The sequence below is a fragment of the Prunus avium genome, chromosome 4, assembly GCF_965620075.1.
Source record: "Prunus avium chromosome 4, drPruAviu1.hap1.1, whole genome shotgun sequence".
NCBI lineage: Eukaryota > Viridiplantae > Streptophyta > Magnoliopsida > Rosales > Rosaceae > Prunus > Prunus avium.
In genome coordinates, this window is record NC_142287.1 from 34891326 (window position 1) to 34916684 (window position 25359).

The 25359-nt window shown below is 40.7% G+C and overlaps 3 protein-coding genes across 3 annotated transcripts; 2 read left to right on the forward strand and 1 right to left on the reverse strand.

Annotated features, from left to right (window-relative positions):
• Positions 1-4657: 4657 nt before the first annotated feature.
• LOC110747517 (GDSL-like Lipase/Acylhydrolase superfamily protein) lies at positions 4658-6329 on the forward strand. The gene is made up of 5 exons (XM_021947678.2): positions 4658-5034; positions 5126-5256; positions 5371-5604; positions 5709-5955; positions 6039-6329. The coding sequence occupies exons 1-5, from the start codon at positions 4725-4727 to the stop codon at positions 6227-6229; spliced, it is 1113 nt and encodes a 370-aa protein (XP_021803370.1). The 5' UTR covers positions 4658-4724; the 3' UTR covers positions 6230-6329.
• Positions 6330-19126: 12797 nt separating this feature from the next.
• LOC110770424 (Integrase-type DNA-binding superfamily protein) lies at positions 19127-19945 on the forward strand. The gene has a single exon (XM_088252621.1). The coding sequence runs from the start codon at positions 19138-19140 to the stop codon at positions 19930-19932; it is 795 nt and encodes a 264-aa protein (XP_088108747.1). The 5' UTR covers positions 19127-19137; the 3' UTR covers positions 19933-19945.
• A 985-nt stretch (positions 19946-20930) lies between these two features.
• On the reverse strand, positions 20931-21958 carry LOC110770425 (pathogenesis-related genes transcriptional activator PTI5). The gene has a single exon (XM_021974568.2). The coding sequence runs from the start codon at positions 21863-21865 to the stop codon at positions 21299-21301; it is 567 nt and encodes a 188-aa protein (XP_021830260.1). The 5' UTR covers positions 21866-21958; the 3' UTR covers positions 20931-21298.
• Between the last annotated feature and the right edge of the window lie 3401 nt (positions 21959-25359).

Here is a 25359-nt window from a genome sequence, read left to right on the forward strand (position 1 = left end):
CCTTCGGCACCCACGTGCCTAGCCACATTGCCTTGCGACACGCAAGCTTTGTGCCACCTTCGGCACCCTCGTGCCCAAGCCACATTGCCTTGCGACACGCAAGCTTTGTGCCATCTTCGGTACCCTCGTGCCCAGGCCACATTGCCTTGCGACACGCAAGCTATGTGCCACCTCCGGCACCCACGTGCCCAGGCCACATTGCCTTGCGACACGCAAGCTTTGTGCCACCTTCGGCACCCTCGTGCCCAGGCCACATTGCCTTGCGACACGCAAGCTATGTGCCACCTCCGGCACCCACGTGCCCAGGCCACATTGCCTTGCGACACGCAAGCTTTGTGCCACCTTCGGCACCCTCGTGCCCAGGCCACATTGCCTTGCGACACGCAAGCTTTGTGCCACCTTCGGCACCCACGTGCCCAGGCACATTTCCTTGCGACATACAAGCTTATGTATTTGGCAAACCCCTCTGCCTTCGGCACCCTTGTGCCCTTAGCATCCCTTTTCCCTTCGGCATCTCCCCCTTGCCGACCGACACCTTGGCTCATTGCCTAGCTTAGCCTAGCACTCTAGGCTCAACCCAAGCCCACATGGCCCCTTGTTGAACAGCACGACACGTGCCTAGCTCAAACACACCCAGGCCCTGCTGAAGGTTCCTTCTCTTTCTTCTAGAGCCCAGCTCCAAATCCATGCCAAAATCCCCAAAGGCTCCACTACTTCACCATGCCGAAGAATGGGCCACAAGGCCTCAACATTTGCCAACAAATTTCCTTGCCGATCGGCAAGGGATGTACCAAAGCTCGCAGCTGACCTAGCTCTAAAAAACGACCTAGCTCACCCACTTGCTGACCTAGCTCTAAAGTGCGACCTAGCTCACGCTCACCCACTTGCTGACCTATCTCTAAAAAGCGACCTAGCTCACCCACTTGATGACCTAGCTCCTTTTTGCTGACCTAGCTCCAAGCTCCAAAAGATGACCTAGCTCATCTTTGTTGACCTAGCTCTAAAATGACCTAGCTCCTTTTTGCTAACCTAGCTCCAAAAGCCCACCTTGGGTCGAGCCCCATTTCACCTCCCAACTATCGCTAAAATGCCCAAACCCAAAAACTGGCACTCAAACAAAAACAGGGACTAGGCTCATCTCTAGGCCCAAGCCCGGGACTTTCTAAACCCCTTGCCGAACGGCAAGGGGCATGCAACCTTTTTGGGGGCTCCCATAAATCTTAGCTCACCAAATGGCCCAGCCCCCTAAACGGCCCATGCCATGACACAAAACATTTCCCAAACAAGCCCAGCTCCCTACTCCAAAGCCCAGCCTTCAGGGAAAGGGTCGGACCCATCCAAACCCTAGTGCCTAAGCCCACCTTTGGCACCCCCGTGCCTAAGCTCACATTTGGTACCCCAGTGCCTAAGCTCCCCTTCGGCACCCCGTGCCTAAGCTCACCTCCGGCACCTCGTGCCTAAGCCCACCTTCGGCACCCTAGTGCCCAAGCTCACCTTCGGTACCCCCGTACCTGAGCTCACCTTCGGCACCCCCGTGCCTAGCCACTTCCTCTTGCGACATGCAAGCTTGGCACCTTCGGCACCCCATGCCCTCCGGCATTATTGCGACAAGCAAGTCTTATGCCTTCGGCACCCTCGTGCCTAGCCACTTCCTCTTGCGACTTGCAAGCTTGGCACCTTCGGCACCCCGTGCCCTTCGGCATCCTCGTGCCTAGCTCTTCCCCTTGCCACATGCAAGCTTGTTTCGCCTTCGGCACCCCCGTGCCTAGGCCCACCTTTGGCACCTCCATGCTTTGCAACATCCAAGCTTTGGCATCCCTTTGCCTAAGCCCACCTTCGGCACCCTAGTGCCCAAGCCCACCTTTGGCACCCCCGTGCCTAAGCCCACCTTTGGCACCCCAGTGCCTGAGCTCACCTTCGGCACCCCCGTGCCTGAGCCTGCCTTCGGCACCCCCGTGCCTTAGCCCACCTTTGGCGCCCCCGCACCTAAGCCCATCTTTGGCACCTCCATGCCTTGCTACATGCAAGCTTGTTTCGCCTTCGGCACCCCCGTGCCTAAGCCCACCTTCGGCACACCCTTGCCTAAGCTCACCTTCGGCACCCCTGTGCCTAAGCTCACATTCGGCACTCCCTTGCCTAAACACATCGCCTTGCGACGTGCAAGCTTTACACATTCGGCACCTCCATGCCTAGGCACATTGCCTTGCAACATGCAAGCTTGTGCATTTGGCTCACCTTCGGCACCCCCATGCCTGAGCTCACCTTCGGCACCCCCATGCCTGAGCTCACCTTCGGCACCCCGTGCCTAAGCTCGCATTCGGCACCCTAGTGCCTAAGCCCACCTTCGGCACCCCCGTGCCTGAGCCCACCTTCGGCACCCCCGTGCCTGAGCCCACCTTCGGCACCCCCATGCCTGAGCCCACCTTCGGCACCCCCGTGCTTAAGCTCACCTTCGGCATCTTCTTGTCTAAGCCCACCTTCGGCACCCCAGTGCCCAAGCTCACCTTCGGTACCCCCGTGCCTGAGCTCACCTTCGGCGCCCCCGTGCCTAAGCCTACCTTTGGCACCTCCATGCCTTGGCACATTACCTTGCAACATGCAAAGCTTTGTATCGCCTTCGTCATCTCAACTCCAAATTATGTCAGTATCCAAGGGACCTATCTCCTTTCCGAAGGCTCAGCTCCAAAACAAACTCCTAAGGCTAAGCTGAGTACTCAGGCCTAGCCCTTGCCTAGCCCTATCTTGAGCAAAACAGGCTCAATAAAAGCCATGGATGGCCCTTACCGATCGGCACCTTGGTCCCCCGCCTAGCCCAACACTCAGGCCTAGCCAAATCTGCAGCTTAGCTCCTTGCGAAGCCTAGCCTCCTTCCAAATTCCAAAACTCCCAGCCTCTGGACACTCATGCCAGCCCAAACTATAACTAGACTCCTTGCCGAAACCCTTGCGGCCCAGCCCTTGCTAAATGCCCAGGCTAAACCCACATGACCCGGCTCTTCCTAAAATGCCCGGCTCTCCCTAAAATGCCCAGCTCTCCTGTCAAAACATTAAAAGGCCAGCTCTTGATGTTGGCTCCAATTCCATGTCAAAGCCCCAAAAGCCAAGCTCGTGTGGGACTCTATTTTTCTCTCCACGCTCCCTACCGTTCGGCAAGGAAGCTAAACCCTCAAGCTTTGCCCCCTTACCGAAGCAAATAGCTGACCCAGCCATCAACAAAAAAAAAAAAAAAAAAAAAAAAAAAAAAAAAAAAAGTTTTTGCACCTGCCGAACGGTAGGCAACATGCAGAAGGAATTTGGAAGTGCTCACTTGGCTGACTTAGCCACACAAAAAAAAAAAAAAAAAAAAAAAAATTTTGCACCTGCCGAACGGTAGGCAGCATGCAGAAGGAAATTGGGGGGAGGTGCCTACTTGGCTGACTTAGCCACAACAAAAAAAAAATAAATAATAATAATAATAATAAATTTTTGCACCTGCCGAACGGCAGGCAGCATGCAGAAGGAAATTGGGGGAGGTGCCTACTTGGCTGACCTAGCCACACAAACCAAAAAAAAAAAAAAAAAAAAAAAAAAAAAAAAGAGAAATTTTTTTATTTTTTGACTTGCAAACCACTTCAGTTTTGTTGCAACTTCTCTCCCTCCAAAGTCCTTCTTACCCGGGGACTTGGGGGACTGGAGATAGTGCACTATACGACTTGGAAGACAAACTACGGTGTTGCTCGGCCAGTGCACTTAAGATTACAAATCCCCAAGCAAGAAGTTCTTCTTACTCGCGAACTTGGGGGACTACTGTTGACACCGTAACTGACCAAGCAACAAGAAGCAAAGCAAAGCAAGAGGAGTCCCACATCGGAAAACTGCAAGAAGTGGAGACTCCCCTTCACCTATAAAAGGAGACTTCTCTCCTCTTAGAAAGGGGATGAAAAACTGAGCTGGGGGCTCCCTCTTCAGGACTCTCCTGTTAGTCCAGCCTTCGGGTCCTGGGTCTCCAGACCCGGGGACTTGACCCCTGGGCTCCAGACTCCAAACTTTGTACCTTAGACCCTAGGCCTTCTTCCATTTATCTTTGGGTCTAATCCCCTTGTACAAATGTAAACAATATCATAATGAGAACATCTTCTCTGTGGACGTAGCCCATTCATTAAGGGTGAACCACATATATCTTGTCTTTTGTATATTCATAAACTGGCTAAGTCCTCACATACACGCAGAAGGTCCAAACCTTCACCCATCATCCATCACACCTCATCACTAAGTTGGACTCAATAATGGCCCAACCATTTTGAGCATCAACATATATAATATATTGCAACTTTATATGAAGAAAAATCAGGGGAAGAAAAACTTAAAAAATATACAACTCGTTAGCTGGCCAACAGCTGGTCCAGTTCAAACCAGAGACATGAATTTATTGCTTAATAATCACATACCTTCTTATTGATATCTCATTTAGAACTATATGATTTGGGATCATTTAAGTTCGTGAAGTTAAGAGAACATTTTTTGTCGCTATCTTTAACCAAGGTTTAGCATTATCATTCCGCAACGACTTTAACGTGCGTCTGACGGGCTCCAGAGTCTACTACATTTATGTGACATATCTGCTTGAGTAGCTAGCATTAAATTCACTGTCCCAAGATTACAATCCAAGCTATTTACAACATCAGCATATTAGGTGAGGGAGGCCAAGCTCAACACAAAACAATATCCACAAGTTTTTCCACTGTCATGCATCAAACTTGGCCAATAATGGTGGAGAAGAAGGGGACACTTGTGATCGCGGAATTGGCTTTGCTGCTGCTGCTGCTGCTGCTGCCTTTGCTCTCAGGAGCTCTAGACATTGTTAAAGTGAGGGAAATTGCTGCTCGCAACAATGTGACATGTATCTTGGTCTTTGGAGATTCAAGTGTTGATTCTGGCAACAACAATTTTATAGTGACCACCATAAAGAGCAATTTCCTTCCTTATGGCAAAGACTTCTTCAATGGCCGCCCAACTGGAAGGTTCAGCAATGGAAGGCTTGCCACAGATTTCATTGGTAAGCATGATTAATTAGTCACCAGGATTTATAAATATTATCTTGTATGCAGTTTAATTAACTTGAAAATGTCCCCTTTATGAATTACCAGCGGATGCTATTGGCTACACAAAAACAATCCCAGCATTTCTTGACCCCAATCTGAAGCTGGAAGATCTGCCTCATGGTGCTAGTTTTGCATCAGCTGCTTCGGGTTACGATGATTTCACCGCTAATATTTCGGTAAATTCTTGGGATTAAGTACTTAATTAGATGTTACTTGAGTAAATGCAACATGTACGTCAACTAATACACGTCACATTTTGATTTTAAACTTTTCTTGTTATGGTTCAACAGAGTGTTCTGTCTCTTCCCCGCCAGCTGAAGTATTTGATGCATTATAAGGTCAAACTAAGAAAACTGGTTGGTCATAAGAGAGCTGAGGATATCATTAGAACTGCCGTCTTCGTCATAAGTATGGGCACAAATGACTTTCTCCAGGACTACTACTTGGACCCAACTCGCCCCAAGCAATTCACTGTGGAAGAGTATCAAAATTACTTGGTCTCTTGCATGGCTAATGCCATTCAGGTGTTCATCTCTAAATTAATCTCATAGTCTTTGGCCATACCGCCCTTCGTGCCCTATCCAACACCCTTCTCTGGTTGAAACTTTTTTTCTGTGTTTTCTTGCAGAAAATGCATAGGCTAGGAGGCACAAGATTGGCTGTTGTTGGGGTCCCTCCTTTGGGATGCATGCCACTTGTCAAAACGATAATGGACACGACGACATGTGCCGAAAATTACAACAAACTGGCATCCTCATTGAATTCCAAGATACAAGAGAAATTGGAGGCCATAAGCACAACATCTAGAATGAAAATCGCCTTTGTTGATGCCTATGGTATTATCCAAAATGCCATAAACAACCCAGCACTGTACGGTAAGTTTAATTTCTCTGCTTTCTTTCTATACATTAATATCAGAAGAAAGACTGATAAATTTACGTTTTGTGAAAACTGGCAGGTTTGTCTGAGACTTCAAAAGGGTGTTGCGGGACTGGAACCATAGAGTTTGGAGATTCATGCAGGGGCTTAGAGACATGCACTGATCCAGAAAAATACGTATTCTGGGATGCTGTTCATCCAACAGAAAAAATGTATAAAATCCTTGCTGAGGAGGCTATCAAAGCTCTTGCTCAAAAGCTCCTTGTCTGAGAAAAAAGGATTTTGTTTGGGGGTGCTAAGTAAGATATGTAACAAAATCACTTACTCTTGAATTACTTTCAGCGAAATCGAATTTTCAGATTTTTAAATACCGATTGAAGAGTTTCGACTAATTTTGTGCCTATGATTATTTCATACATCCGCTCTATTGTGTCAAACTACAATGAAAGCAAATTGCCTTTCACTATCCTTAACTACAATTCTTCGAGCTCCTTTGCCGACAAACCCCTGTAATTAATTATTTAATTGCTATCAAGATCATCAGAGTTAATTTTTTTGGTTATGTTGTTTACCTATTGTCAATTTTAAGGGGTAAATTAATAATCAGTTTACATATTTAAATAATAAAATTAAAAAATGTAAACGAAAATTTAAAAATTAAATTAAATAAGTATATGTTTTGCTTCCAACGTAACATCTCTGTTAACTATCTTTCCGAAGCAGAAGGGTACTTGCAATACACTTATAGTTGGACCTAAGAGGGGCAAAGTAAAGGTTTATCAGTCTAATGATTTTCGATATCACATCAATTTCGAGAAAAGATACCCTTGTATACAATGAGTCCTAAAACTCCAACTGCCAGCATTATTACAAAAGGAATTGTCAAGGACTGATCATGTTGTGCAATGGTGCTTTTCCTACTATTAGTACTTACTGGGTTTTTTATATATAAATAATAAATAGTATAGTCGCACGACTATATTCCATGCTGCTATACTCTTTAAAAAATTTAAAGTTTAAAAAAAAAAATTAAAAAAAATCAGTCGCCTAGGAGCTATTAGGCTTGTCCTTATTTTTTATTTAATTTTTTTTCATAAATAGTATAGTTACGACTATACTTTTTAAATATAATATATTCAAAGAGTGTAGCCGCGCGACTATACTGTGGTGTTTTTTTAATTAATAGCATAGCCGCGCGACTATACTTTAAATAAAAAATAAAAAATCAGTCACCTAAACGTTAGGTGGGCACCTAGGCGCTAGGTAGGTCTTTTTTTTAAATTTTTTTTAAATTTTAAGCATAATTGGGCAGCTCTACTCTTTAAAATATTTAAAAAGTATAGCAAGGCGGCTATACTGGGGTCCTTTATTCATTTAAACAAAAAAAAAAAAAAAAAAACTAAATAGTATAGCCGCGCGGCTATACTCTTTGAATATTTAAACACCGTACCAGACAGAGAGAGAGATTTTATTTTAGCACTCCTTTTTGTAAACACCCGTACAAGCCACGTACAAACTGACACAAACTCCTAATATTCCAAGTCTACCTTATTTATAGGTAAATGATTTTCCCACTCCCCTAAACCCTACCTTATTTATAGGTAAATAATTTTTCCACTCCCCTAAACCCTACCTTATTTATATAAGACCATGCCAATCCCTCTAACTACTTATAACCTAAACCTAGCTACTATTTCATACAACATTCACTCATTCTTCCATTCAGACCACATTGGTGTAATTAAGCCTAAACAGATAACTCATAACTAGGTGAATTTGATTTAATGTGGAAAAGGGGCCCAAAGAAAAAAATGAAGGCAAAAGATTAGATAAATAATTTAATAAAAGGCCAAAATATCAGACAAAAAAAGAAGAAGTTAAAAGGCCCAAATGGTAAGAAAGGCCGATGAGATCAATCAAAGGCCCAAATTGTAACCTAGTTAGTTTTCAAACAAGGGCTGTGTGTATCTCTACATACGCTGTAATTAATTATTTAATTGCTGAAATGAGGCTATACCACCCGCCACTGCCTTCGACAAATCTCACCATCTCCTTCTCTTAATTTGGCCAAAACCAAAACCAGCACGAAATCACAACCAAAACTCGAACTCAGCCATGAACCAGCACCAAATCACAACCAATACTCGAACTCAATTGTCATGGCTGACTCAAATCTCATCATCTCCTTCTCCTGATTTGGCCAAAACCAAAGCTCATCTCTTCTCTTTTATTCTCTTGAGGCCAAAACTAGCTCCAAATCACAACCAAAACTCGAACTCAGGTCTTCAGCCAGCTACCAGCCAAAACTCTTGTTCAAGCCCCATCAACTTTTTGCTTAGTTGAGCCAGCTACCAGCTGCCAGCACCAGCAGCATTTTACGAACTTGGTAGATCCTAAAACCACAAATTCATTGTCAATAATAGTTTTTGGTTTCATTTTTTGCTAATATTTTCTTTTTTCTTCTTTCTCCAAATGGATGGCTATGACTTTTGCTGCCCAGATTTGGCAGGGTGCGTAAGATCCCTAATGAAAAGATAAAAAAATAAAAGATCTCCAGACTGTTGCTTTAAAATTCAAATTTTTTTTTTGCCGTTAGCTTCAAGATTTTAAATTTTTTTTAGTCGTGCCATTGCTCCCTTCCTTACGAAAAATAAAGCATTTCTCTCCTATATAATCCCTAGCATTCCCAATTCCTTCAAAAAAAACAAAAAAAAACCGCTGCTCCTAAACCCTAAATCCTTCCTTCAAAAACAAAATTTAGCCGTTGATCCATTCCTTCAAAAAACAAAGAAAAGCATGGCTCTCCTATTCCCAATTTACTCTTTTTCTCTGAATTCTGCTATGGCTTTGCATTGGAGGTTATCGGAAGAGGCCCTCTTGATGAGAGCCGTGAAGAAATATGGAATTTTTAGTTGGAAGTATATATCTAAGAGCGTTGGGACTCGATCTGCAAGGGAGTGCAAATATAGGTGGTACCAGTGCCTTGATCCTTGCGTAAAAATGGTAAAAACTTTTGTTTGTTGATTTTTCTTGGTGTTGGCACCTTGTTGACCTCACCTTCCCCCTTAAGCAAATCCCACCAATTAAGGCTCGGCTCGGCTCGACCTTATTATCTCCACACATGTGATCGGCTCGGCCTCACCACCTCCAGCAGATATGTGCTCAGCTCGGCCTCACAACCACCTCATCACCTCTAACAGATATGTGCTCAGCTCGGCCTCACCACCACAACAAATATATGCTCGGCTCGGCCTCATCACCTACAGATATGTGCTCGGCTCAGTCAGACACTGGTCTTACTCGAAGGTCCCCAGCAACTAAGGGATTGCTTGTTATACCTCACATCCCACCAAACAAGGAGTAGCTAGCCATGCCCCCTCTCATGCCTTCTCAATGCCCAAGGCCCCCAAATCAAGGATAGACCATGTAGAATCCCCAAATCAAGGAGAGCCATGCATTCTCTACCACTACTTGGACTACAAAAGGGAGTTTACTACCTCCAAGCAAAATGGAGCAGCTACCACTTCTCCAAGAGCTGCCCAAAGATCTCCCAAAGCTCTCTATTTATCTTCTACTAGAGCTCTCAAGCCTCTCTCCCCATATCTCTCTCATGTACAATGTAATCTCCATATTCAAATACAAATACAAAGCTATAAACTATAGTGGATGTAGCCCCATTATGGGTGAACCACTCAAACACTTATGTTATGTGTGTGATTATGTCTTAATCCGTTATGTACAAATTCACCCGTTAACATTTGGCGCCGTCTGTGGGAAGCGCAGCAAAGATCCATGTTGTTCTCACCATTTTTGTTACTGGTCGAGATGCACCTTGAGCAGGCAGGAGGTTCACCAGAAAATTTGTTCTGATTGGAGGCAGCCCCTCATCTCTTGGTCTGAACAAGGCCTGTGACACATGAAGAATGCCATCCTCTGTCACGACACCCCCAACCTGTTGCTCCAGCCAAGCAACTATGAAGACATCCATGTGTCTCCTTTGCCAAAACTTTTCAAGATATGTCCTACCATTACTGGACTTGGGGGCTTCTCTCCAAATACAAACACCCAATCGGCAACCTCATCCATTTCTCTAGGCATGATCAGTACCATGTGCCTCCACCTCCTCAATTCCATGCTCCTTTGTGCTGGGTCTGAGACCATGAAGATGAGAAATCTCTTCTCTCATTTAGTGATTTTACCATAAAATAATATCTAAACATAAATATCTAGATATAAATATCTAAACATAAATATCTAGGTATGATATCTCAAATATCTGTGATGGGATGTCATAATATCTTGTGATATTATATTATTATTCTGCGTTGGTACATGAACCATGTTATGACCCGACCACTTTGCATGGTCATCTACAACGTCGAATGACTGACCCGACCACCTTGCATGGTCATCTACCACGTCGAACTACCAACCCGACCACCTTGCATGGTCATCCACCAGGTCGCATGACCGACCCAACCATCTCGCATGCTCAATCTCCATGTCATATTACTCAAACAAAAGCTCTCCCCACCAAAGCACAAGTTGATCAACTCGACCAACAATGGTTTTACTTTAAGGTTCCCAATCAATAGCAAGTTCTTAACTAAAGAACTTGGGGGCTCAGGAGACGCTATGTATATTGGCCACAGCATCTCCAATATGTCTAGCCATGCTTAAAGGAGGAGAAAAATTATCTCCAATATATGTGCTCGGCTCGGCCTTATTATCTACAGATATATGATCGGCTCGGCCTCATCACCTTGACAAATATGAGCTTGGCTCGGCCACACTATCTCCAATATGTCTTGTCACGCTTAAAAAGAAGGAAAATTCCTCATATATGTGCTCGGCTCGGCTCGGCTCGGGTAATGACTATCTCAACACAAGTAAGGGATTACACATACATATTTTTATCTAAATTACCAACTAGTGTGCATTATCTTCGTACCATCATGTCATAACATATATTCATCTACATTACATCACCACTAAGACATGACATACAAATCCATTACATCGCCGTCGTTTCATGGCTAACATGGCAACCATGACACGACATACATCGCCATTATAACATGACATACATCGCCGTCATTTCATGGCATACATGGCAACCATGACACAACATACATCGCCATTATGACATGGCATACATCATCTTACAACACCATCATCACAAAATCATGTGATATGTGCTCGGCTCGGCCTTATTATCTCCATATGTGTTCGACTCGGCCCTTATTATCTCCATATGTGTTCGACTTAGCTTTATTATCTCCATATGTGTTCAGCTTGGCCCTTATTATCTCCATATGTGTTCGGCTGGGCCTTATTATCTTCATATGTGTTCGGCTGGGCCTTATTATCTTCATATGTGTTCGGCTCGGCCCTTATTATCTCCATATGTGTTCGGCTCGGCCCTTATTATCTCCATATGTGTTCGGCTCAGCTTTATTATCTTCATATGTGTTCGGCTCGGCCCTTATTATCTTCATATGTATTCGGCTCAGCCTTATTATCTTCATATGTGTTCGGCTCGGCTCTTATTATCTCCATATGTGTTCGGCTCGGCCCCTTTTATATCCATATGTGTTCGGCTTGGCCCTTTTTATCTCCATATGTGTTCGGCTCGGCCTTATTATCTCCATATGTGAGCTCGGCTCGGTCAAATCATCTCCAATATGTCTCGCCATGCTTAAAGAGGGAAAATTATCTCAATATGTGTGCTCGGCTCAGCCTCACCACCTCAACAGATATGTGCTCAGCTCGGTCAAAACTGGTTTTACTATAAAGTCCCCAGCCAAGAAACTATTCTCGACTGTGAACTTTGGGGCTTCTGTTGGCACCTTGTTGACCTCACCTTCCCCCTTAAGCAAATCCCACCAATTAAGGCTCGATTCGGCTCGACCTTATTATCTCCACACATGTGATCGGCTCGGTCTCACCACCTCCAGCAGAGATGTGCTCAGCTCGGCCTTACCACCACAACAAATATATGCTCGGCTCAGTCAGATACTGGTCTTACTCGAAGGTCCCCAACAATTAAGGGATTGCTTATTATACCTCACATCCCACCAAACAAGGAGTAGCTAGCCATGCCCCCTCCCATGCCTTCTCAATGCCCAAGGCCCCCAAATTAAGGGGAGACCATGTAGAATGCCCAAATCAAGGAGAGCCATGCATTCTCTACCACTACTTGGACTACAAAAGGGAGCTCACCACCTCTAAGAAAAATGGAGCAGCTGCCACTTCTCCAAGAGCTGCCCAAAGATCTCCCAAAGCTCTCTATTTATCTTCTACTAGAGCTTTCAAGCCTCTCTCCCCATATCTCTCTCATGTACAATGTAATCTCCATATTCAAATACAAATACAAAGCTATAAACTATAGTAGATGTAGCCCCATTATGGGTGAACCACTCAAACACTTGTGTTATGTGTGTGATTATGTCTTAATCCGTTATGTACAAATTCACCCGTTAACACTTGGTTTTTTTTCTTGTTTTGGGTTTAACATTACTATTTTTGTTTTAGTGCGACTGGAACCCAGAAGAGGATAGAGAATTGGAATCGCTTCATGTCATGCTCCCAAACTGCTGGACTAGCACATCTGATGCATTCAACAGGTCGAGAACTGCGTCTCAGTGCCAGATAAGGCACAAGCATCTATTTCCCCCTGCGATGCATGTGCCTATGTTCAACCCAGATGATGTCGTAGTTTGACAGTTTATTCTTCTTTGTTATATTACAATTTTTAAATTTTATCTTCTTGTTTGTTTTGTTACTAAAGTCTCTTTCTTTGTGGGTTTTTACAATCTCCTGATCTTTCTCCTGAGCTGGTGGAGCCATATGTGATCGCCCCTGCCGATACCCGTACTCCTGACCTGGACTTAAAGAAGAAGAAGCCAATCTTGGTTGTGGAGTCCAAGTCCAAGTCTGAGTCAGCCCTCCACTGTCTGAGTACCCTCTGTCGTGATGTGAAAGTGGTGGATCATCAGGTAGTTTCATATGTTTTTACATGTTTACACAAGTTTTAACAAGAGGTGAATACACCTAATATGTTTTTTTTTTCTTCTTCTTATTCTTCCTACAGTCCAAAGCTTCATCATCCGCCACCAAAGTGGACCCCAAACTTGAAAAGAAGTTTCATCATGTAGTTTCACATGTTTTTACATGTTTGCACAAGTTTCAACAAGTGGTGGATACACCTAATATGTTTTTTATTTTATCTTCTTCTTATTCTTCCTACAGTTCAAAGCTTCATCATCCACTAAAGTGGACCCCAAACTTGGAAAGAAGAGGAGGATTGATGATGTCAAACAGCCGCTCTTGCATTCACTAGAACCAGAACCAGAGCCGCAGCCCCGGCTTAAAGAAATCGGCATCTTCGGCTCAACGAGGATGGAACCGTCGGAAATGCGGCTTGTGGAGACTCTCACCCGCGGTTTACTGTCGAAGGTGAGTTTCCTCCAAAACAAATTATGAATACTGTTAAACATTAACATCCACCAAGTCTTATACTGTTAAACCAATTGCGTATTCTTCTCTTCAAATAAATATAAACTTTGTTTCTATGTCAAAGTTTTAACAGTCTAATTCCAAGTCCTTCCTAATACACCAACACTAACTATACCTAACCCCTTCACACATAAACTAACAAATACCATGTTTTGAGTAGTTCCTTCATATTATTTCTTTGTATACATTTGTCTAATTATTTGCACTCGCCTAACTTTTGTAGGGATTCCACATTGTCACGATGTCGCGAGAAAAGGGGACGTGCAAAGCTGTGAAGAGAGGATCGGCAAAGGCACACTGCACGGTTCTTCCCCACGAGAGAGACGTTGTTGCACGGGTGCAACAGCTTGTTGCATTTGCATACCGCAACATAATGCAAAAAGTAAACAACTAGATTCTGGTGATATTCAAACAAAAATCAGTCCAAGTAGAAAACAAAGGCTCCATTTCCCTCCGACTTGGCATTTGCACATGCTTCCAGCACTTGTCACCTTAAAAAGAAACAAGCCAAATACAAGACATAGTAAAAAGAAAATAGATTTCTATTCAATTGTGCAGTTCAAGATGAACCAACAAAATGCTAAAAATAAACAGCTAGATTTTGGTGATATTCAAACAAAAATCTAGATTCTAGATTTCTATTCATCTAACTGTTTATTTTTAGCATTTTGTTGGTTCATATCGAACTGCACAATTGAATAGAAATCTATTTTCTTTTATTGTGTCTTGTATTTGGCTTGTTTCATTTTAAGGTGACAAGTGCTGGAAGCATGTGCAAATGCCAAGTTGGAGGGAAAGGAAGCCTTTGTTTTCTACTTGGACTGATTTTTGTTTGAATATCACCAGAATCTAGTTGTTTATTTTTTGCATTATGTTGCGGTATGCAAATGCAACAAGCTGTTGCACCCGCGCAACAACGTCTCTCTCGTGGGGAAGAACCGTGCAGTGTGCCTTTGCCGATCCTCTCTTCATAGCCTTGCACGTCCCCTTTTCTCGCGACATCGTGACAATGTGGAATCCCTACAAAAGTTAGGCGAGTGCAAATAATTAGACAAATGTATACAAAGAAATAATATGAAGGAACTACTCAAAACATGGTATTTGTTAGTTTATGTGTGAAGGGGTTAGGTATAGTTGGTGTATTAGGAAGGACTTGGAATTAGACTATTAAAACTTTGAAGTAGAAACAAAGTTTATATTTATTTGAAGAGAAGAATACACAATCAGTTTAACAGTATAGGACTTAGTGGATGTTAATGTTTAACAATATTCATAATTGGTTTTGGAGGAAACTCACCTCCGACAGTAAACCGCAGGTGAGAGTCTCCACAAGCCGTATTTTCGACAGTTCCATCCTCGTTGAACCGAAGATGCCGATTTCTTTAAGCCCGAGCTGCGGCTCTGGTTCTGGTTCTGGTGAATGCAGGAGCGACTGTTTGACATCATCAATCCTCCTCTTCTTTCCAAGTTTGGGGTCCACTTTGGTCGATGATAAAGCTTTGGACTGTAGGAAGAATAAGAAGAAGATAAAATAAAAAAACATATTAGGTGTATCCACCACTTGTTGAAACATATTAGGTGATCATGCCTAAATTGCAAGCCGAAAACCGGCCAAATTTCAAGCGATAAAACGAGTTACAAAACTCATAAATCGATCCTAAATAATGCAGACATCAGCTAGAACACATTGAGAGAATGAAAAAGCATACCTATATCGAAGAATTTGGTGGCCAGAAACAAGCTCCTTGAAGTTATGGGTAAAATCGATAACTTTTTGGTATTTTCCGGTGAAATACGACTGTTGTGGTGGAGGCTGAGGGTTGGGGTAGGAAGAGGACGACTAGCCAGTCATTTTGGGACTGGTCCCGCCTCAAGTGATGGTCGGAGGTGACGGCGGCAAGCAAGAATCCAAAAGGGGGCTGCTGTCGCACGGGTGAGGGGGAGAGAGAGAAATCTGATTTTTAAAAACCCAATTAGAAATATTTACGGTTATGTCACTGGGCTTCCGTAGATCATAACTTCTTCGTTACAACTTCGATTTGAGCCCACTACGTGTCTACGGACTCATCTTGACGTGCTCTACGCAACGGTACTGCTAAAATTCCCAAATTCCTGTCCAAACAAATAGTCAACTTTAAACCTATTAAAATATTCCCGGAGTAAAATCGTCTTTTATTTGAATAAATTAATAATTAGGAAGGCTATGGATTATATAGGAGACCAAAGCTTTTTAATAAATAGTATAGTCATGCGGCTATACACTTTGAATATTTGAAGTGTATAGCCGTTCTTTTAAAAAATATTTAAAATGTATAGCCACGCGGCTATAGTCTTTGAATATATATTGGGATCCTGTTTTAAATAATAAAAAATTTACCCTGATTTTTGTTTATCGATAAGAGTAGTTTAGAGCGCTATCCATTACTATTAGGGCATTACCTGAGTCTTTATTATCCCCTTTTGATTTTTTACTTTTCCAGAGTTATTACATGTATAATTTTTTTTTAGTATTTTCCTATTGATTACTCGTATTATACATGTACGTACGTAATTTTCGTTTACCATACACGACTTAGAGACTCAGTAAAATACAAGTTTTTTTTTTATAAAAATGATCCAAATAGGGGTGGCCATTGTCCATATTGGATATGTTTCACCTCAAAACTACGATCGAACCAATTGCGACATAACGGTTAGTTCAGTTCAGTTTTGACAAAGTCATGAAGGAAACCGAATCAAACCAAATCAATTTAAGATGACTTGGGTTTAAGCCCTTTCTTTTTACATTTTTTCAACATTGTTGGCCCAATTATAACCAACAAATTCACAACTTGCTTCATACTTAAATCATCTTCTAGAGTATGAAACCATCCTCAAGCTCAATGTTCCATAAAACTTCAAATTTCAATAACTAATTAGCTCAATCCATATATAGTTATTACCTAATTAGAGTATTACACATGTAAAATGTAATATAAATAAATAAATATACACATAAACGGTCCGATTTGTTTTAGGCCGGTTTATAAAAGCTCAAAATCAAATTAAACTAAACCATATACAGTCCGGTTAAGTTTTTAAATTGTTTGACTTGTTCTTGGTCAAAACCAAACCAAATTGTACCAGTTTGGTTCGGCTGGATTGAAGCTTACTCCTAAGGCAAAGTATGTATATTATTATCATGAACCAACACAAGCCTACAACATTACCATCTCAAAATGTTAACTACACTAATTGCTATTAATAGTATCATTTGGTTTCAAGTACTTGCATTGATCTGCTATAAAAAAGATTTGCAGAGATTTGTTGGAACATTAACTCGTTTCCAGAAATCAATCAATGAATTTTTCAACCATCCCTTAAGTTTTTCTTTATTTGTTTGCTCAATGTTAGAACAGGAGAGGGGGCAATTAAACTAACACCACGCTGGTAACCACCCAAAGAGTTGGATAGAGATAAGAAATAGTTAAAACATAAAGGAGTGTAGGTACCAACTATGCATAAAAACCCAATAAAAAAAGCCCAAATATATGACTAAAAGATGGGCTTGTAGCCCAATTCTCCCACAGACTTAGGGTAAGTATTCAATTAAGATTTTAATAGATTGTTTTGAAGCTTAAAAGTACAGTTGTATTCAATTAGGATTTTTAAGTAATGAATTAAAGTTCAGTGGTATTCAATTAGGATTCATAAGTAATGAATTAAAATCTTGGTATATTCAATTACTTACTAATTTTGAGGTATTTCATTAAATGTTGTATTGTGTGAGATTTTGAGGGGTTGATAATACCAAACCCCATTAAAAAAAAATCTCACCCTCCTATGCCTGATTCTTCTTTCATTTTCTTTTGAGAGTAGATGAACAGACACATTTGAGAAATTACTGATATCTTCTCTCTTCGTGCTTTTTGGATAAAATCTCTTCTCGTGTTTCTTCTCATAGCTGTGCATAATTGTTTTGACTAATTTGCTGAACTATCAGCCACACAAACATACGCCATAATAGCAACACATGCACACACCACTCACTTGAAAGCAACCAACCACAGCCAGCCACACTTCAGTTTTAAATCCTACCAAGCATGCGTAGATTAGAACAAGGGATGGGTTAATTCAACCATTGCAGAGCACACCAACAAGCATGCGTAGATTAGAACAAGAAATGAGTTATGTTTTTAGCTGTGCCTAATTTTTTTTAATTAACGATATTTTTTATGTTGAATTAACCCATGTTATTATATGGCTTCGATTTCATATGGAATCCTATAATAAATCTTTTGATTTGATTCTATAAGTTAAGTAAAATCATGTAATTACAATATATTAAAATCATAACTAAAATCTTGTAATTACACAAATCCTTCTGAAATTCATTACATTAAAATTATATAATTACAATCAATTAAAATTACAATTGAATATACCCTCCTAAGCCGAATGTCCAAGCCTCTTGGTCCTCTTCACTAAAGTCAGCGAGGGTTACCAAACAGATTTTAATCTTGCAAAGAATATGTGCTGATTTGACCACCAATGGAAGCAAAGAGAGGTGATCAAAGTCAAACCCCTTTGGCTCTGCTGCATACATTTCTTTCTAACACGGCTCATTCAGATGCACCCATTGATTTTTGCGATCCCTTACTGCACAAGTTTCTCCACTCCAAAAAAACAAACAATAAAACATGTTAATACGCCGCATCTGTGTAACAACAACATCCCTTGCTTTGATCTTCACCCATTGATTATTTTAATTAACTTTTCTTTCTTTCTTTGTTTTTTGGGTTCAAATTATTTTTATTAATTAATATTCTAAGGTGAAGCGTGCGGCTTCTTTGTGACATTGATAGCTTTAATAATGCATCTTCTTCTTAATCAAAGCTGGCAATTCTTGTGCTCTAAGATATGCCAGCTTATTGGATACCGTGTTCGATCACCTGCTCCTGCTCTGCCCTTCTGGGTCTCTTGGCTAAGGCCTAAGGGTCTGATTGTTTGCTTAGCAGAGAGTTTTCGATTTCGCCATTTCTCCTTTTCTAGAACCAAATAAGTTTATGCAGATGTATTAGCAGAAAGGATCACCATAAGTCAAAACTTAAACCACTTTATAATGTCTTTTGAAGAAAGGGTGGCACTTTTCAACTTTAAAACTAGCAATCTCTGTGGGAAGAAAGATTTAAAAAAATGAAATCAATGAGAATTAGGATTGTTTAATAGGGAGAGGTGTAAACGTGCCAATTAAAATTCAACTTATTATACTCTAGCCAGCTTTCAATTCTTCTTCTGCTCTGTTTCTTATGCAATCTTCATGAATTTGAGGGAGGTTTGAAAAATATAAAATGCCAAGTACATAGAATCTACAATCTACATCGATAAAGCCGCACTTATGATTAGAACAACCACACAAGTCGATGTGGGAGACTTTAAAAATTAATCCCACTTTCTTATTTTAAGCAATTAAGTCCTAAAATCCTGCATGAATTTAGCAGCTGGATTGAGCCACAAGTTTGCAGCTGAGTTCCCATTCATAATTCAGAGCACAAAAGCATATATATCTTAGCTGTTCACGCGTCTATTTTTAGTGCTTTATATTCCCCAATTCTCAATCTTCTCTCTCCCCTCATATCTACTTTGTGTGAAAGTGAGAGTTGGTTTTAAGATTTGGTAACATGGCTGTACATAGTGATCCTCATGCAGCTGAGGTTGCATCTGAAGCTATTCTAGAGAACGTGTGGGCGAGCTTTATCGGTGTGGATGGAGTGAAAGAAGAAGCAAAAAAGACAACAGAGTTGTCTAAACCCTGGAAAGAACTGCCTCCTCTTGATGGGAGAGAAGGGTCAATGGAAATTCTAGAAAGGCTACCAAGTCTAGGTAGGTGGATATCAATGGGAACCGAGGCCTGGGAAGAGCTTCTTGATAGTTGTGTTGTTCCTGGACACAATATGGAAGTGTCAAGCAATGTCAAGTTAGAAGGCAATGGGGCTACAAACTCAGAATTTGAAGCAAAGGTTGAGAAGAGAAGGGAGAAAGTGGAAATTATGAAGCACTACCGCGGAGTTAGGAGGCGGCCATGGGGTAAGTATGCAGCAGAAATTAGAGACTCAACAAGAAAAGGAGCTAGAGTTTGGCTTGGGACTTTTGAGACTGCAGAGGAGGCAGCTTTGGCTTATGACAAGGCTGCTTTGAGAATTAGAGGCTCAAAAGCCATTCTCAACTTCCCTCCTGAAACAGTTGCAAAGGCTATGGGTTTGGGTTGCTTCAACATCTGCTCATCCACAAATGTTTCAAATTCCCGGAAGAGAGCATTGAGGGAGTGGGAAGAAAGTGTTGAGGCAATGACTGATGGAAAACCTGCATTGAAAAGGAAGGCAAGCATGCAAAACATGTTGGGGGATGAATTTGATGTGTTTGAGTTCCAAGACCTGGGAAGTGATTATTTGGACAGTTTGCTGTCTTCTTTTTGACAAAAATCTTGTACATGAATGCTTCTGTCTCTAAACATTCTTTGTAGTTGCTAGTCAAGGAGATGCTGTATAAGGTTTTTTTTTCTTTCAAACTAGCCTTAGAGGAAGAGTTAGCAAAACATCATATAAATCACCAAATTTCCCATGTATTTTGCAACATTAATCAACAAGGTGCTAAGTTAAGGTTGCATGATTTGTTCAGATGGAGAGGGAGATAAAAAGAAAAAAGTTGGAAAATGATATATCAGAAAAGATTCTAAACAGAGACATAAAGGTTTCCATGTAATAGTTCAATTCAATTATTTGTCATATCTCTCTTTTAAAGAAGAGATGCATTGCCAAGTTCAAATTGACCATCTCTATCTCAAGTCTTATCTATTTTCACATGCTCAACCATCTTTTCATAATTAAAAGGAAAAAATAAAGGAAAGCCACCCACTATAAACCGACCTTAATTTTTTATAATTACTTTTTTTTAGTCTCCTGTTCAAGGTCAACCCTACTATACCTTCAACTTATCTAATTACTTTTTTTCCCCTTTTTTAATAAGAAATTTTTTAAATGTATTGTCAAGATGGAGGTTTTGGGTTCAACTTCTAATAGAATAGAACAAAAGGATTAAAAAAATTTAAAAAAAACAACTATGGGATTAGGTAGGACTTAATTAACCAAACTGGCAATTAATTGTATATCAATTAAACACGTAAAATATAGGCATTTTGCTAGTCTAGTCCTCCCTAATAAACAAGGCCAAAAAGTTTATATATTGTATACCCACCACCAACCAAAGATTGGCCAGTTTGACAAGTATACCAGGTAAAGAATGACTGTCAAATGTGAACAGGTTGAAGATTGTTTGTGTTCCCATTCTGTGGAACCATATGCTTATTGGTTCTCATCAATTTCATCTTTTTCTCATGAAGTTAGTTTCCACAAACAGATTGCCTTCATTTCCAAAACCAGAAAATAAAAGATGGCATTAGCACAAAAATTCCAACTGATTCAATCTTTTAGGTCTTTCTTCTTCACCCATAACTCTGCATCTTTCTGGCCTTACTGGCCCTCTTATTAAGTACAATACATACCAATAAAATTCACTTCTTGCAGCAGTACATTTCTGTACCTCTTTTGTTCCTTTCGCAGTGAATTATATTTGTGTGTTTGTGAGTGTTGGCAAAGCAACAAAGCATACACAAACCATGCAAAACTAATATACACAGGCTATGACAAGTAACTGGCTAATTAGAAAAAGAAAAAGAAAACTTACACACTTTCCAACACAGCTTCAGCTCTGGAACTTACTATATGAAATGAAATTTAATGTCCTAATGCTTGGTAGACAGAAATGAAAAAAGACAGAACCTTTCTAGATGATAGGACCCTGCATATTTTGTGCCTCCACATTACTTGTGTTGCTCTGAGATTCTGATCTTGGTGTCCCAATTGAAAGCAAGCTAGAGCTGCCACTTGAGTCTGAAGTTGTGCTATTACTATTTGAGCTGCTGGGTACACTAAAACTTGGCCTAACTCTATGAATCGAAGATGATGGCGAAGATGATGCAGCCACTACATCAGGTGGGAAATTAAGCAGGGCCTTAGTACCTCTCATTCTAAAAGCTGCTCGATCGTATGCCAAGGCAGCTTCTTCGGCTGTGCTAAATGTTCCTAGCCATACACGCGCACCGTGTCGCGCAGAGTCACGGATTTCAGCAGCATATTTGCCCCAAGGCCGGCGCCTCACGCCTCTATAGTGCTTCTTTCCAATGTTCTTATTAGAGGGTTCGAGGCCATTTGGTTGGTGGTTCATTTGGTGTCTTTGTGGCAAGAATGAGGGGTTGATAGCCCTGGCTTCATTTAGGACTTGGTATATGACCATGTCTTGTGAGTCATTCTCATTCAACGGTAGCTCATTTTGTGTGGAGGCTGAAACCATGGCTTCTTAGTTCTTCCTAAGTTTTCTTCTTCTTCTTCTTCTCCTCCCTTATAAGGAGCCTTTGAATTGGAAAAAGAAAAGCTTTGAAGATTGTGACATATGGCTCTAGACTTGTATTTAACTTTGGACTAAAATAGGGGACAAACGTGGGGTCAAAGAATTTTTATTGGCACGAGGGAGGTGATAGAAACCAACAAGGATAGAATTTGGACTAATTTTCCACCACTTGATTGTTAGGTGGTGAACGACTTTTGCCCTGGGCTTCCCTTGATAGTACCCATTCCCCAACTCCTATAATTCTTTTTTCTCCCAAAATAATCATACCAAGCATTAACTGAAAATGGAAAATTTTGAAATTCAGTGTCTTTTTTTGGTATAGGCTCTTCGGGTGATTTTGGGGTTAAAAGATCGATGCCCCAGAGATGGGTTGAAGAGCTGATATATTGCTAGACATTTTTAATGCATCATTCTCTCAAAAGATTGCCTTCAGAATATAACTTTAATCTAAGATGTTCTAATGTGCGAATAAATGTTATTTATGTATCTGAAATTAAAAACATGTTACGAGAGCGACGTATATAATTATTTTTCTATAAAAATAATTTGACAATTCAGATGCAATACAATGGAAAAGTATGGATTAGCTTCTTCACATGGTATGGGGTAATGGGTTGGTAAAGTCAACAAGGTGTGTGACTCTATGTAAAGAGTGCATTAAGACGTTTCTTGGTAGATTTGGGATGACCATAAAATTGGTCATATATATTATCCCATTTTTTTCAACTTTTTGTGCATATGACGTCATCACGGTCGTACATTATACTTTTCTAAGTTGGTAGGTCCATTTGAAATTGACCCTAATTCGATTCCTTGACTTTTCAACCATTTGTTGAAGAACGATGAAAAGACTTCAAATCAAAAGCAAGCAACAACAACAGAGTCCTAAAATTTTCGTGAACACTGAAGAAGATGGGGGATAATTAAAGACTAATAATAGCTCACGTGCGTTGAATAGAATGAACATGAAGACTAGGTTTGTTTTTTCTAGAGTAAAGCGATAATTGTATTCATAATTTAAGCACCAAGACCATCAGCTACAAGGGCATAAACTACCCAAAAAGGGTTAATACAAATGTGGAAGCACAATAACTATACAAAGAAATACACCACAAGGTATATCTTCACTAATAGTGCCATAATATACATTCGATTATACCAATAATTTAGAATTAGTTCATGAGTTACCTTCAATAATAGATGCACAAATTTTTCTTTTTGGTTTTTCAAATTGTTGGTAAACACGTCAAATCTAGGTTCGAACCTCTTATGTGTGAATCGACCTTGCACACACATAAGCTATGGAATATTTCTTGTTAATATGGGATCACATCCCAAAATCAAACCGATTGAAGATTAATGACTATTAAAGTTAAACAATAGAATAAAAAAATAATGATTAATATGAAGGAGACATTACCTTCAATAACTTTTCAATTAAAAATGAGTTGTGGATTGATCCACATGATCCTCGTAAGTAATGAGGATAAAATAATTTCACCAAAAAAGTATATAGATGTTATAACTGAAGGACTCACTTTGCATCTTTCATCGCCTTTCACTTTTCACTTGATTGAAGTGCTCTACATCTACAATCACAATAAACAAGTCTTAGTCAAGAAATTAGTAATAAAATAATTATTCATCACTCTCTCACTATTGTTACGAACTTTGCAAAATGTACATAATCATACTAAAAATGCATTCCTAAACAACAAGACATTTACCTTGACCAGTTTCGTAACTCTGGTGATTGTTGAAAGAGTATTGTTGAAAGCTATGGTGATTTTGAGCTTGGGTCATCCCCTGTCTTTGCATATGAATTGGCTGATGATGAAGAAGAAGATGATGATAAGGTACAAACCCAGCATCTTGTATTTGGGTGACAGCTCTCATGTGGCCCGGAAAACCCTCACTAAATTTTGGGCCAATCTGAGCTGCACCCACTTGCCCAAATTGTCTCTGAGAAGGGTCAAAAGCTACATGGCCTCTAATTTGCCCATATATGTTTGGCCCCATAGGAGAATTTGTTGCACAATCCAATCCTGCAATTCCTCTGCCTTGTCCTTGAAATCGCATAGGCCTTCCATTGCCTCCTTGAATTGTTGGGTCAAATGGCACTGATGGAGGACCAAATCCAATCACTCTTTGTGTCTCTTGTCTCCCTTGCCCTAATGCTTGTTGCCCCCCTTGTGAAATAGCTGCTGGCTGATAATTAGAACCTGTAACACAATTATTATCCACTAATCCCTTTCTCTCTGTGACCTCTTGCCCTTGTAACAGAGAACTATAAGTACCATTAGCAGGCCCATTTATTGCTAAATTTTGATTAGCATAACCATAAGTCATGTCACTACCATTATTGCTCCCTTGATCCAAGGCAATTGACTCTTGCTCCACTGTGGACGATGGCAAAGCCAAACAATCCTTTTCTTGTTCTTCTTCTTGTTCTTGTTGTTGTTGCAATGCGTCTCTAAGCAGTGCATTCTCTCTTTCTAATTGTCTATACTTACCTAGAGGTCCATTGACAGGGTCTTGCTTCCACATACAGGCTTCCCATATGAAAGACTCCGCAGCCCTACCCCTATGGTTCTTATCCTCTAGTTTTTTTAGCAACTTTGAGGTGTTGCTAACTCCGAAAATCTTGTGCACTGCTCTGAAAGCTTCTTCCTTCTCTGCTGTGAAGTATGGAGCCATCACACAATCATCGTCACACTTCTTCCTTTGGTGCCGGCACGCCGCGCAGGCATGCCGGCTGTTGAGCTCCACACCATTGCCGCTACCCATTGACATGTTTGTACAATATAAATCTATACAAGTATTAGTTTATCTATGAATTTATTATATTATACAAGGAGAAAAAATAAGAAGAAGAAGAACAAAGAAAAGCACTAAAAGATAAATACCAGGGTGAAGGTATATGGGGGAGGAAGAAGACGGATGAAGAGGGAGTTGTGGTGAAAGAATGAATCAAAGAAGGCAGTGGTGAAATTAGGTTAGGTTTTTATATTTTTACTTTAACCCAAAGTCTATCTCTGATTATGTTCCAAAAAATCTACCCATAATTAAATTAATTTATGCCCGCTTCCTATTACGTATTAACTGTAAGATTGCATGAAATCTTACCGACCACATTCCTTAGATATCAAGTTAATCATAGTCGTTGTTTGATCTATGATGCACATGTGATTTTGCAAAGATCGAACTAATCGTAATCATCGGTTATACTAACCTACAAATTTATTGATTTATGATCAACGGGGACTATCCTTGTGGACTAGGGTAAGTGATCCGCATCACATAGAATTGTATGTGAATGTATAATCATAATATCAGGATTTACTTACTGTAAAGGAGACAATGGGTATATTAATTAATTATTCTAGTCCAATTTTATTAGGTTGGTGTGATTACGTTTAACTTGTCATCGATCTTAG